This window comes from Cynocephalus volans, chromosome 2, assembly GCF_027409185.1.
Source record: "Cynocephalus volans isolate mCynVol1 chromosome 2, mCynVol1.pri, whole genome shotgun sequence".
Classification (NCBI taxonomy): Eukaryota; Metazoa; Chordata; class Mammalia; order Dermoptera; family Cynocephalidae; genus Cynocephalus; species Cynocephalus volans.
Window position 1 is genome coordinate 179,504,773 of NC_084461.1, and position 14,210 is coordinate 179,518,982.

At 36.9% G+C, this 14,210-nt stretch overlaps 1 protein-coding gene across 7 annotated transcripts in view; it reads left to right on the forward strand.

The window, feature by feature from the left end:
- Positions 1–13,687, forward strand: part of RIMBP2 (RIMS binding protein 2) — a 109,170-nt gene extending 95,483 nt beyond the window's left edge. For 3 of the 7 annotated variants that reach the window (XM_063086732.1, XM_063086734.1, XM_063086737.1), the window contains 4 exons: positions 3,248–3,351; positions 4,521–4,592; positions 11,122–11,256; positions 11,762–11,788. In XM_063086732.1, coding sequence (XP_062942802.1) covers positions 3,248–3,351; positions 4,521–4,592; positions 11,122–11,256; positions 11,762–11,788 — 338 coding nt within the window. Of the gene's footprint in view, positions 1–3,247; positions 3,352–4,520; positions 4,593–11,121; positions 11,257–11,761; positions 11,789–13,414; positions 13,604–13,660 lie in introns of those variants that run through there. The other 4 variants (XM_063086731.1, XM_063086733.1, XM_063086735.1 and 1 more) reach the window with 3 other exon arrangements.
- Positions 13,688–14,210: the final 523 nt, after the last annotated feature.

Consider the following 14,210-nt stretch of genomic DNA (forward strand, 5'->3'; position numbering starts at 1 on the left):
AATCAAATAATATACATAATTTTAAGCATTATAACAAAAATTTTTAAAAAGTTTCAACCTCTTTTGGCATTAGTAAACTCACTGTTTCAAGATAAAATCAACATCTATTAGTCGCGGTTTAGTATGAATATTTCACTGACATTAAATCCATAAGTTTGAAGATTTCTGAGCCCCTTTATACCACCTACTCCCTTGTATTGTTAAGATTTCCTTTCCTGAAGTCAACTCTGACTGTTTCAAAGATAGAACAAGCTTTGTATACCACAGACCCAGAAAGTTCAAAATAGTTTCTATTAAATAACAGTAACTTGATTTATGTCACCAATTAGATTAAATATCTTTTTATTGTTTTCTATTTTTCTAAATATGGCTAGTCAAGGGGACCAGCCTAGGAATCCACTTGCCCCTCTATTACCAGAATATATCACCCTCAATGGTGAAAGGTTGAATGCTATCCTCCTAAGATGGGTGGAAGGCAAAGATGCCACCATAACTATTCTTTTTCATCATTGTACTGTAGGTCATAACCAGCACAATATGGCAAGGAAAGGAATAAACATTATACAGGCTAGAATGAAAGGAATAAAGCCTTTTCTATTCACAAATGACATGAAAATTCACTTAGAAAATCTCAAAAAATCTAAAAAAAATCTCCCACTACTTGTAACAAGTGAGTTTAGCAAGGTCAATGGATACAAGGTCAATATACAAAAATTGACTGTATTTCCATATTTTAGCAATGAAAAATTTGAAATTGAAATCTTAAAAAGTAGAATTCACAATAAAAACAAAAACATGACATTAAACATGATACATAAAAGAAAAAACATCAATGTTAGACTTTATCAAAATTAAATACTCCTGTGCTTAGAAAGATACCATTGAGAGAATGAAAAGAGAAATCTCAGGCTGGCAGAAAATACTTGCAAGTAACCCATCTGAAAAATGATATGTATTTTGGATACACAAAGAACTTTCAAAATTCAACAGTAAAAAACAAATAAAAATGTGAACCAAAGATTTGAAGAGACATTTACCAAAGAAGAGATTTGGATAGCAAAAATATGAAAAGATGCCTGTCATTAGTGAAATACAAATTAAAACCACAATGAGAAACCAATACACACTCACTAGAACAGGTGAAATTAAAGACTGGCCATACCAAGTATGGGCAAGAAAATGTAACACTGGATCTCTCATGTGCTGCTGGTAGGAGTGTAAAATGGTTCAACCACTTTGCAAAACAGTTTGTCTATTTCTTGTTAAGTTAAACATAAACTTACAGTACAACCTAACAATTCCACTACTATGCATTTACCCAAACAAATGGAAACTTACGTTCACACAAAAAACTGTACATTAATGTTTATAGTGGCTTGACTAACAATCACCAAAAGCTGGAAACAACTCAAAGTCCTTTCAGCTGGTGATTGGATAAAGTAACTGGTGCATCCATACTATGGGATACTACCCAACAATATAAATAGAACTACTGATACATGGAATAACCTGGATGAATCTCAGATGCATTATCCAAATGAAAGAAGCCAGTCTCAAAAGCTACATTCTGTATGATTCCATTTAAGTGATATTCTGGAAAGAGCAAGAGTATTGGGACAAAATAGACCAGTGATTACCTGGGGCTGCATGACTGAACTTTTGGGGAGTGACTGATCTGTTCTATATCTTGATTTTGGGGGTGGTTATAGGGCCATATATGTTTATCACAACTTATAGAACTCTAGAGGGTGACTTTTATGTATGTAAGTTTTAGCTCATTAAAAAATACATATATGTTGTTTTGCCACCCTCCGAAATTCACACTTGCAACATTCCATGTAACATTAACAATGCTTAGAAGCAATGTATGTAACCTCTGGAATACAATGAAAGAATATTTTGTTTTCTTTCAAGGAAAGATACTTTTGTAGGTCCTACAAGGAAGTGCTTGCTTACTCTAAACTAAAGCAGGGTTTTTTAACCAGGACCCAATGGTAGAATGACTTCTAAAACTTTGCACACATACACAACTGGATCCTACACCTGTTGAAAACCACTGAAAAGCCACATAACTAACTGTAGTTGTCTTTAAAACATTTGCCTTTGTTTTCATTTGCATGTTTTGAATCTCCAAAATCAAATGTAAGCCTAAAATGGCTGTGTTTGGAAGACACACATAAATGTCAACTTTCTCCAGAAAGAATGTCTTTCACAACCCCAGCAATAGCAATTTGACAGAGGGTTCCATGATGTGGGCCTTTTACCATGGTTCTATGTTGACCTTCTAACACCCACTAAATATCTCATGTTTTCAGAGAGTTTTCACATATGTTATCTGTGTGAGGCTCTCACATTTGACATGGTGTAGAGGAATCCCTCTGTGCACCCTGTGCATCCAAGTGTGCTGGGAGAGTGCCCAGGTTGATGTCTATGGCAGAGACAGAGCCAGGCAACAAGAGTGAACTCTAAGTGGGTTGTCCAAAAGTGGCATCTTTTCTGTTAAAGATTTTTTCTGTTCTGTTAAAACCACAATGAAAGGACATTTGGGGAAGCAGTGTGAAAGAAGCCCTTGCAATGGGTAGAGAAAGTATCCCTTTTCAGATTCTTGCTCTCCTGATGAGAGACGCTTGGCTTTGCCTCTGCTCTGAGGGAAAATAACTTTTTTTTTTTTTTTCCGTGACCGGCACTCAGCCAGTGAGTGCACCGGTCATTCCTGTATAGGATCCGAACCCGCAGCGGGAGCGTTGCCGCGCTCCTAGCGCAGCACTCTACCGAGTGCGCCACGGGCTCGGGCCTGAGGGAAAATAACTTGATTTTCTTGTATCATTATAGTTACAGGGACAAATATTTTTGAGACTGTGTTTGTGGGACTTCTCCAGAGCAACAATCAAAACTTTCAATTTGCCTGCTTGGCTTGTCCAAGCCACAGCCATCCTGTGCTGGCAAAAAATTTGGATCACTTTTTGAGAGAATACCCTACTTCATGAGAGTCTCCCTGGTTTAATGGACACACTGGAGGAAGGAAAATGCTCATTACTATCAAGGGGAAAAGCCATACTGGAGCAAAAATATTAGAACATGGAATCCAGGGCAACTGACCTGAAGTCAGAAACATTTGGTCATGATCGTGACCATGTGCATGTGGCCCCTTGGATGGTGGTAGGTCTGACACTTGAAGAAGGAGGAAAACTGCTAATTTTGAAATAACTTTATCATGGCTTTCTTTTTCCCCTTTTGATTTAAATAGAGAGAAGCAGAAGAAGTGGCAGGCATCACTCAATGTCGACGCGAAGAATGGTGGCTCTATACGATTATGACCCAAGAGAAAGCTCTCCTAACGTCGATGTTGAGGTACCAGTCAGATTTATTTCCTTTCTGACATTAAACCATACCCTAATCATGAATACCTCACTTAAACCACATGCCATTAACCTTCTCTTCCCTTCTCTGTGAATCACCCATGGGAAGGGAAACTAAGCCACTGAATGGCCAATATAGAGACAGGGAAGCAGAAGAGGAGCAATGATGTTCTCAGGGGCACAACTAACTCCTGACAGCTCCTTGTCCCTGTAGCCCAGATTTCTCTGTACCATGACTAATAGAGCAATTTATGACAAACAGCCATTGGTGATGGCACAATAGGGCCATCTTTAGGAGAGAAATAAAATACCATCATTTGTGGTCAATGAACAAAAAACAAAGCAATAAGGCTCCCAAACACATGAAAAGGAGAAAGGAAAGGACTGATATCCTAGGCACATGCAGCCTGGTGCAGCATGGTATTTCTGGCATTATGAAGACTGAAGATGATCTGCCCTAAGACATGAAAGATGAGGTCCTCACTCTTTGGAGGGAGCCACCTGTGCAGATGGCATAATATATCTGAATCTTTTTGACTCAGTAGTTCTGCCATCTCTGACAAGCCACCAGTGTATGAGCAACTTTATTCCATCGTCATGCTTAGAAATAAAAAAAAATTTTTTTTTTCAATCCTCTACTAGATTTGTTTCCATGTTTGCTAGGTCACTATGGACTGAAATGTGCAGGGATAAGTGGTCTCCCAGGACAGAGACTCTTGTTGAACAGTGGGCCCCTGTCTCTAGGCTGGTGCCTAACATGTAGTAGACATTCTTTTTATACTCAGTGAAAGGATATTTATGTAGTGGTCCTTACACTGCAGAGAACATTTCCCTAATGTTCCAGGTTTTTACTCTTAACTATTTGCCTAGTTTTAAAGATGTATTACCAGTAGAAAATGGTAATAATCTTGAATTTTGGCCAAGAATCAAAGCATGACTGAATTTTTCTTTTAGGTTGACATTATCCTGAATTGTACTTACTTTCTAGAAGGCTATGGACAGAGTGATTCATTAGCTTTGTACCTTTATTCTTTAATTGATTGGCAGAGTAGGTTAATGCTAAAATTTCTCAAATAGTAAGGCAAATCATGAATAACTTATTTTTTAAAACAACTACATCATACAGGAAAATACTATTAACTTTATGTTCTATCTCTACAGGCTGAACTTACATTTTGCACAGGAGATATTATTACTGTTTTTGGTGAAATTGATGAAGACGGATTTTATTATGTAAGTTTTTGAAGCATCAAGAATCACCATTTAATTCATTTATTCATTTTGTGGTTTTTTTTTTTTTTTTGCTTGTCTGTTCTTTCTTTTAAAATTACGTATGAATTTTATATGTTTTTATGGTTTGCTAAAAAGTTTGCCTAATTTGCTTGTCTCTCTTCACTGAGTTACATATAATGTAGAATAATATAGAAAGCTGGTACTATGATCTTATTGTTTCTTCTTTGCTGACAAGGGTATTTTTAATGTATACAAACTGTAAACAAAATAAATCCATTCACATTCTTGCATTTAAAAATTACTGCCATCCAAACATTTATAAAACAACTTAAAATTTCAGATTATTTATTTCACAGGTAATACATTTTCTTATAGGAAAAGAAAGAAATACAAATTAGAAAAATAGATAAATATACCCCACAGATTTTAGAACTTCTCCCTTACCTTCCACCTAGAGCCAATCAATGCTTTCATTGCAGGCTACCCCACGTGCCAACCCCCTTCCTTTTCCGTTCCTGTGGAGTATATCTTTAATATTACCTGGGGAAGAGAAGGGAAGAAATGCTGGTGGGGTCATCTTAGTGTTTCTGCAGCTGGGGTGTCTTTTGTGAGTGGCTGCCCCTCTCTGCCTGGTTTCTGATTATAAAGAGCACAGTACTTAGTGAGGATATTCAAACTTGGTCACATATGTTGCAAATATTTCTTTCAAGAGCATCCTCTACTTTTTAACTTTTCATTTTTTTGAGTGTGTTTGGTTCTTTATTTTTGTTTTACTAAGCAAATGTTTTAAATTTGTAGGTGGTCAAATTTTTCTGCCCTTGGAGGTCATGATTAAAAAGTTCTTCAAGGTGATAGAAATAATCTCTTTATTTTGTTTCATAAATTTTCTAGTTATACTTTTTCATGTGTTAATCTCCTGTATCTAACTTTATTTTTTCTAATTAGGAGAACTAGTGTATCAACATCATTTATTAAATAATCTGTCTTTTCCCTAGTTGTAAAAAATATCATTCTGATCATATATACTAAATTCATATTTATACTTATGGACTTTAATACAACTCTATGCTATTTCAATTACTGCACTTTTAAAATGCCTTTTAATATTTGGGAGGAATCATTTTGTAAAGAGCCCCTCCCCAACAACAAACCTGCTGTGGATAGAATATTCCCCCAAAACTCATCAAAGCTTGATCCCCATTGCAATGGTTTTAAGAGGGTGGAAAATCAGATTATGGCAGTGTTCAAAGGTGGGGCCTTTAAGAGGTGATTGGATCATGATGACTATGCTCTACTAAATGGATTAATCCATTTATGGGGTAATGGGTTAATGGATTAATGGGTTGTCACAGGACTGGCCTTGTGGCTTATAGGAGAACAAGTAAGCACGTTAAAGAGCTCTTGCCATTCTCACCATCTGATACCCTGCATTGCCATGGGACTCTTTACAGAGCCCCCACCAAGAAGGCCCTCACCAGATATGTTCCCTGGACATTGGATTTCCCAGCCTCCAAAACTGTAAGAAATAAATTTCATTTTCTTTATAAATTAATCAATTTCAAGTATTCTGTTTAGAGGTGCATTTATTTTTCAGATTTAACTGGGAGGAAATTGATATCTTATAATATTGTCTTTTGATTCTGACACATGGCATGTGTCTCCTTCTTAAACGTTTTTTCTTTCATCTGTCAGAAAAGATTCACAGATTTATTCTTACACATCCTTTATATCTTAAGTTCATTCTTAGAAATTTTATAGATCTTATTGTTACTGTGAACAGTTCCCCCCCCCCAGTATACATTATACTGGTTATTTAGAAAACATGTTGAAAATATGTGTGTGTCCTCCACAAATCATTTTTCTGAATGCATTTATATCTGTTATCAGTTGATTTTTCAAATTTCCCAAATCATGATTGTCTTCACCAATATTTACAATTGTCATCTCTCTTTATTGTCTTACTGCATCATTTAGAACAATTAATAGAAATGGTTGAATATGTGACCTACGTATTTTAGTAGGAATACTACCAATGTTCTGCACTGTTATTTATAGGTTAGACTATAAACAGAGAAAGATGTTCTTTATAATGTTAAGTATCCTGTTTTAATTTGCTAAGCTTATTTTTTACCAGTAAATTACTGGCCATAGTATATAAATATTTTTAAAGCACCAGATTTGATTTGCTAACATTTTATTTAGAAGTTATATTTATATTTCTGAAATGATGTTGGTCTGTATTTTTGGAATATCTTTGTTGTAGCTTTTGGTATCAGGATTATGCTAGAATTACCAAATGAAATAAGAAGCTTCCAATCTTTTTCTATGCTCTGAAACAGACTAGACAAAATAAGAACTACTATTATTTGAAGGTTATTAGAAACTGCCTAAAAATCTTTTACATTAAATATCTTTTTAGGATGTAGCTGAACAAAAGCTTGCATTTACTTAAATCGTTACCTTCTTGAGTCAATTTTTAGAAATTTATATATATGTTTAGAAAATATGCCTTTCATTTAGATTTTCAAATGTATAAACAAAATTGGACATAATATTATGTTGGAATTTAAAAATATTTTTCTAACTTATTATCTACATATTCCTAAGTTATGTTTTATTTTCTTTGTTTTCTTGAATAGTCTTTCCTAAATTTTTACATTATAGTGGGAATCAGATCTAAATTAATATTAAATGTATGCTTCTTTTTATTTTTCTCTCCCCAAATAGTTTTAGTGTTATTTTGTTGGTCAAGTTCACTGAGTAGATTGCCCAGTCCATTTGCTTTTATTATTTCTTACTTGATAAACAAGAATGGGGGACACCTAATTTGAAACCAAAAATCTCAGATTCCTTCGAACTCCTGTTTTCTAACATGTGCAATCTTAAATGTCTCAAGATACCTAACTTTCAAATATATTTTATAGGTTCTAATATTGTAATGTCTTCCTAGTTTCTTCTCAGTTCCACCATATTTCATAATAAATAGAACAAGTATAAGCGAGGAGCAGTGAGGGACCCCTGCAGTCCTATCTGGGCCTTTTCCTCTTTTGTTATTCCATTATCTACAACATCCCAACGAAGTCATGGTCTCCAATCATTCACAATTTCCAGTACCCTATAGTGTAAGACCTCATGCTGTCTTTGCACAACACAATATGTCTACATCAAAAATCGTGAAAGAGTTTTTTTTTTTTTTGGTGGCTGGCCAGTTCAGGTGGATCTGAACCCCATGACCTTGGTGCTATAAGGCTGAGCTCTAACCAACTGAGCTAACTGACCATCCCTTAAGTTGTATACCTTCATACGTCAAGAGGAAATCAGCTCCATTTCAAGAGTCAGCAAGTTGCATTCTAAAGTACGAGAACTATGCAAATATGATTGGGCCTCATGCTGATGGGGGCATGAAGAAAAAGGGGAGGGAATGGATTTTTATGTTTTCTGCCTTTCAGCCTAATTCCAAATTTGTTTAAACATTAGGTCTCCAGGTGGTTAATATTTGGCCTCAAATACAGAAGTGGTATGGAGGGAATGAGGCTTGAGAGAGAAGCAGAGTTCAGATCATGAAGGGCCTGTGAGTAGAGAAGGGGCAAGACTGAGTTTTCTCTTAGAGAAAGTTATTCTGTAATGACAGTGGAATTTTGAAGGGAGGTGGGAATGTGTCCAGGAGGCCGTGTAACAAGCTGGATGGTCCAGGTAGAAAGCACGGCCTGAACTAAGACAGTGCCAGAGGAAGGCAGACAAAAGGCAGACTCAAGATGATCTTATCCAGAGCTGCGATTGTTAGTTGGGGTGAAAGAGCATGTCATCCAGCAGGAGCCCCTAATTCTGATGTTGGTGGCAGGTACCTTTGGGAACACAGGGATAAGAGCACAGTTGAATGAAAAATGCAATTTAGAAATGACTGAGCTTGAGGGGTGTGCATAGGACATCTGGGCCTCTCCAAAGGGAATGGGATTTGTGCCAAAGCAGTAGTGACTAGACTCTTAGAAGGTTGTAATATACACATCCAATGCACTGGCAGTGGCAAAGGCTATGGCAGAAGGCTGAAGTTGTACCGTGTGCATTTCTGATGTGTGCATTAATAGAACATGTGTGTTAGATCCGAAAGAACAAGAGAAAATAATGAATAGTGAGGCAGTTACATCCACGTTCCATTCAGTGGGCCAGAGCTGATCTCGGCCTGGAAGCCTGGATCTGCGGAACTCTCTATGGTCTCAGTGCACACAGACCTTTTGTGCTGTGAACATGACAGCGATGGGGATTTGTGCATAAGGCTGTGCATTTTCATAGAATGCAGTCCCCAAACACAAGCCAACTATTCCATATGTTGCTCACCCAAAGAAACAACCTTTTCTCATACTTCAGGCAAAATCTGGCTGTCTTGGACCTATTGAGAGGGGACTAGACTGGATATAAATTTGAGTTTCTTCATGTATAGATACAATTTAAAATCCTTGATGTGAAGAAATCACCAGGGGGCACACGCACAATAAAAAGCATTGATGGCCTAGTAAAAGTCTCTAAGTAACACCAGCAAGAAAAGTAAGCTGGTGAGCCTGAGAAAGGAGGATTAGGGCAGTCATAGATAAATAGGAGGGTGGAATCTTCAATGTCAAAGCAGAAGAGTGGGGTGGGGCAGCATGTCGTACTGAGCAGGGGTCACTACACAAGAAGATGCAGGAGCTACCTGGGGCTGCCCCTTTTTTTCTTTTCAATTAGTTAATTTTAATTATGGTAAAATACCCATACAATTTACCATCTTAATTATTTTTAAGTGTATTTAAGTTCAGTGTATTAAGTACATTCATATTGTTGTGCAGCCATCTCCACCATCCCTCTCCAGAAAGCATCTTGCAAAACCGAAACTCCCTCCCCATTAAACACTAACTCCCTACCCCCTCGGTCCCACCCCAGCGCCCTGTCTACCCTCATTGTACTTTGTCTCTATGAATTTGACTACTCTAAGTACTCATATAAGTAGAATCACACAGTATTTGTTCTTTTGTGACTGACTTACTTCACTTACCATAATGTCCCCAGGGCTCATACATGTTGTAGTATCTATCAGAATGTTTTGTTTTCCTTTCGAAGGCTGAATAATATTCCACTCTATGTATATATCACTTTTTGTTTAGTCATTCACCTACCAATGGACATGGGTTTCTTCTACCTTTTATTACAAATAATGCAGATATGAACATGAGTGTACAAATATCTCTTTGAGAGCCTGTTTTCAATTCTTTTGGGCATATAACCAGAAGTGGAATTGCTGGATTACATGGTAATTCTATTTTTAATTTTTTGATGAACTGCCATACTGTTTTCCATAGCACAAGTATTCCAATTTCTCCACATCTTCATTAGGACTTATTTTTATTTTGTTTTGTTTTGATATTAGCCATCCTCATAACATGAGGTGGTATCTTGTGGTTTTAATTTACATTTCCCCCAATGACTGGTGATGTTCAGCATCTTTTCATGTGCTTATTGGCCATTTGAGTCTTTTTTTTTCTTTTTTTTTTGAGAAATGTCTATATTTTGTTTTGTTGTTGTTGAATTGTAGAAGTTCGTTATAAATTCTGGATATTAACCCCTTAACAGATACATGATTTGCAAATATTTTCTCCCATTCTCTAGGTTGCCTGATCACTGTTTATTGTTATGTCTCTTGATGTACAGAAGTTTTTAATTTTGATGTAGTAAGCTGACTATATTATCATTTCCTAGACCTTTTAAATGGAGCAGAAGCCCAAGCTGTCCAGGGCCAGCCAATTTTGAACTTATTGGGCACCTATGAGGCAGTTTAGCATTGGGGGGTTTGGAGTAGAAGTAACATGAGGCTTGCGAACCACTCTGTGCAGATGTCCAGTGGGCAGTTGGACTCATGGATCTTGACCTTATCTATGCATGTGCATAGATATGTAAATGACAGTTCTGGGAGGATATATACCAACCTGAAGCAGTAATCTCTGGACGGCATCAACAGACACTTTCATTTTCCCCGAACTGTTTGAATTTTTACAACGAAAGTGTATTCATGTGTAAGAGGGAGGACAAACATAAGGTTAACAAATCAATAGCACTTTAGGACCACCTATTCTCCATTCCTGAAGCCATATGCAGTCAGCTGGGTTAGTGCCCTGAGCACTGTAATTTTTAAAAGTCCTCTAGCAACTCTGAGATCAGCCAGGCGTAAAACCACTAAATTAGATATACCAAGGAGTGGTTTCTACATGAGCCTGATCCTAAGAGGCCTCTTGGCCAAAATAGATTCCTCAGCTCCTCTCCAGACAGGCCAAATCAAGACCTCTGAGAAGGTGCTGGAAACCCATACTTTCAGCATGTCGCTGAGGTTATTTTTATGATAAGGATAGTTTGGAATCACTAGAATCCCTTCAAGTCCTACTACTTTTGAACCAGAATAAATTTACCATACAGCTCTACTCTGAGCTGTATTTCTTTAGCTAAAGACAAGAAGTGGGTTTCTGGAAAAATAAATAATTCTTCTGATTCACGTCTGTGTTTTTAGGGGGAGCTGAATGGGCAAAAAGGCCTTGTACCTTCAAATTTCCTGGAAGAAGTGCCTGACGATGTGGAAGTCTATCTTTCTGATGCTCCATCCCACTACTCCCAAGACACGCCAATGCGTTCGAAGGCAAAAAGGGTAAGCAATCCTATTTCACCTTTTAAATTTCTGCCCCATTCTGCCATATGTTGTCTAATATAATTTTTGCATTGATATTTTTATATCTTGGGCCGAAAAGTATATACCCTGAATTTTTTCTCTGCCCTTCCAGGGGGTTGTGCCTAACAATTCCTAATTCTTTATCTAAAGTCTATTTGTTTCACAAAATATGACCCTTTCAATTCTAATCAATCTGCCTTTACCCACAAAGGAATTCCCATCTTACATTATAGATACACATTTCAGTTTAAGAGTGAAAAGGGGATGGCTCATCGTCAGATTCAGTGGGCAATAATGGCTATTTGCCCTCTGTCAGGATTTTAGCCCTCTTAACAAAGACCAAAGAGCTTCTCAAGCATATTTAACTATTAGATTACATTCATGTTTAGTGTCTCATTTTTATTTTATTTCATCACCGCGAGTTTTTATATATTATATTTTTATATATATATTTTTATTTCTTTGCTCATCTGCTTGGAAACAGAAGAAGAGTGTTCATTTCACACCTTAATCAGGCAATGTAGCCTTCACGTAAGTGAGCAACTGAAGATACCTATAAAGATACCAACTTAAGCTACCTTAAATGGACCAATGTGGTAGACTTAAGGCTTCACTGTGGGATTAAAATCAGAAAAAGAAAAAAGAAATATGTCTCAAAAAATCATTGGACCTAAAGTATTAGGATATTACTTGGACTCAGTTGTAAAGCAACTGAATTTGTAGTGAAACAAATCATCTTTAATAATCATTTCCTACTCTTTACACTAAGAATATTTGAAAGGCCAACATTGGGAACATATTTCTTAACAAGCTAATTGTTTGTTTACACAGAGAGTGTTCCAATGTCTACTCATAATTAAAGCTGCATATTGCATTGTTAGCCACTCTTGGAAAAAGCACAACCTAACAAATGTTTACTAAAGTTTCACTTAAATAAAAACACACCCAAAAAACCACAATTCAAGGTCAAACAGATGAGTAGTGAACAAAGGTGATCTAGTGTTGGTTCTAAATACTCCAAAAGCTGGCTTGAACTATGAGAACGTATTACCTTAAGTAAACAAACCTCTACCTTAGGAGAGAGCTTATGCTTCTCCTCAAAGCACAAATGTTCTGAACATATGAAAGTTGGTGAAAGACTGATTTGTTGGTATACCAATGCAATACTAAGTTTTATGAAACATGCAGCTCAAATGATTGCATTAGATGGAATAGATGGTATCTTCAGGTGTACTTTGGGATGCTTTACTAGGTGTTTTCCATTAGAATTAGACCTTGATTTTAAATCCAAGCAAGCTTGAAGCCCCTTGGCTTATATCATTTGCCTGCTGAATAATGAACACTCACCTTAGCAAGAGTTTTGCTCTGGAGGGGTAAGGGAACTAGAGGAATGATGACATTATATAATCTCAGACATGTTTTCAACTGTAAAAATAAGTGAGGCAAAATCTACATGCAACATATTAGAGTAAAATTCTACCCCTTTGAAGTACTGTTGCTTAAGCACTTAAAGTATATTGAAATACTACCACGTGCTATATTGAGTAAAATTCACGTTCAATTATTTGGAAATAATGAAAGCATACAATAAGGGCCTTTAAGCTTTCTTTGATTGTAATTAAGGTTCATTTTAGTTTTTTTTTCTTTCAACCAGTGTGCCATCTCCAATCTTTCTATTGTATATTAACTAACCCAGGAATGCACTCAACAATATCAGGATTTTATATAACCAAATAGTTTTCAAATACAACAAATTCCCTTTAAGAATTTTTGCTTTTAAGATTACTCATGGGTACTCGGCCAACTTTAGAATCAACCTAATTTAAAACACCCCACCCTGGTTTTAAATTTTAATTTATAAATTATTACCTAGCTTTGTTTTGCCAAAGCAATGGCCACCCCCTCCCCCAAGACAAAGAAACTGAAAAATCAAACATTAATGGCTAGACCCTCTCTCTCAGACATGTTTTGGGAGAGAATGTTTGCTTCTCATGGCATACTTTAAAAATTGAAAGAAGAAATGAACCACCCCTTTACCTTTCCTGGTGGGAAACGGGACAGTACGTACGATGTTACCAAGTGAATTGATGTTGTTGGCGCTCACACACTCAATAAACTGTAACAATGTACCTACTAGGTTCCTCCTGAGGGTTCAGGTACAACAAGGAGAGCTCCATCCCCCACAGTCCATCTCCATTCGGGGTCACCTACGTCATCTATGGGTTCTGGTAGTCCTGGGAGAGGCAGGGAAATGTCCTCGAAAAAGAAAAAGGGGCTGCTTTCCAAAGGCAAGAAACTGCTGAAAAAGCTGGGTGCAGTGAAATGATTCATGTGCTTCTGGACAACTTCCAAATCTATGTAATTTTCTTTAATTCCAAACTAGGGCTTTCATGATTCAAGTACTTCCTAAAAAAACAATCTTCTCCCCTGACACCAGTAGAGAAATGCACTTTTGCACTACCATCCACTTTAAACCAACTGCAAGAACAAAGAGGGCTGTTGCTCTCTCTCAGTCACCGTTGCCAATCTGCTCTCACTGTCCAAGGTCTGACTCGGGAGGTGGAGGGGTGTCTTATTAACAAATGGGGGGGGCGGTGAAGAGCTATTTGTAGCTCACTCCCTACCTGTAATTCCAGTCTCTGTGTATTGTCATCTGCCCTTGAAGGAATGATTTTCAACCTTTCTCCCTTTTCAAAAATGCTTGCCTCATAATGCATAACTTTCACTTTAACTCTGGTCTTGAAATTCCTAGTTTAATTCGCCTTGATGTTCTGCCTTATAAATGCACAATGATTTGTACTGTCTAATAAAAAATACAGTGTATACTTTGTATGTGTTGTGCATTCAGTGGTCTTCATCCTCACTGACACAGTGGTCCGAAATCAAGTCGTACAGGCTGTGCATTTTAAGATACCGGTTTTAGTCTTTCAAAG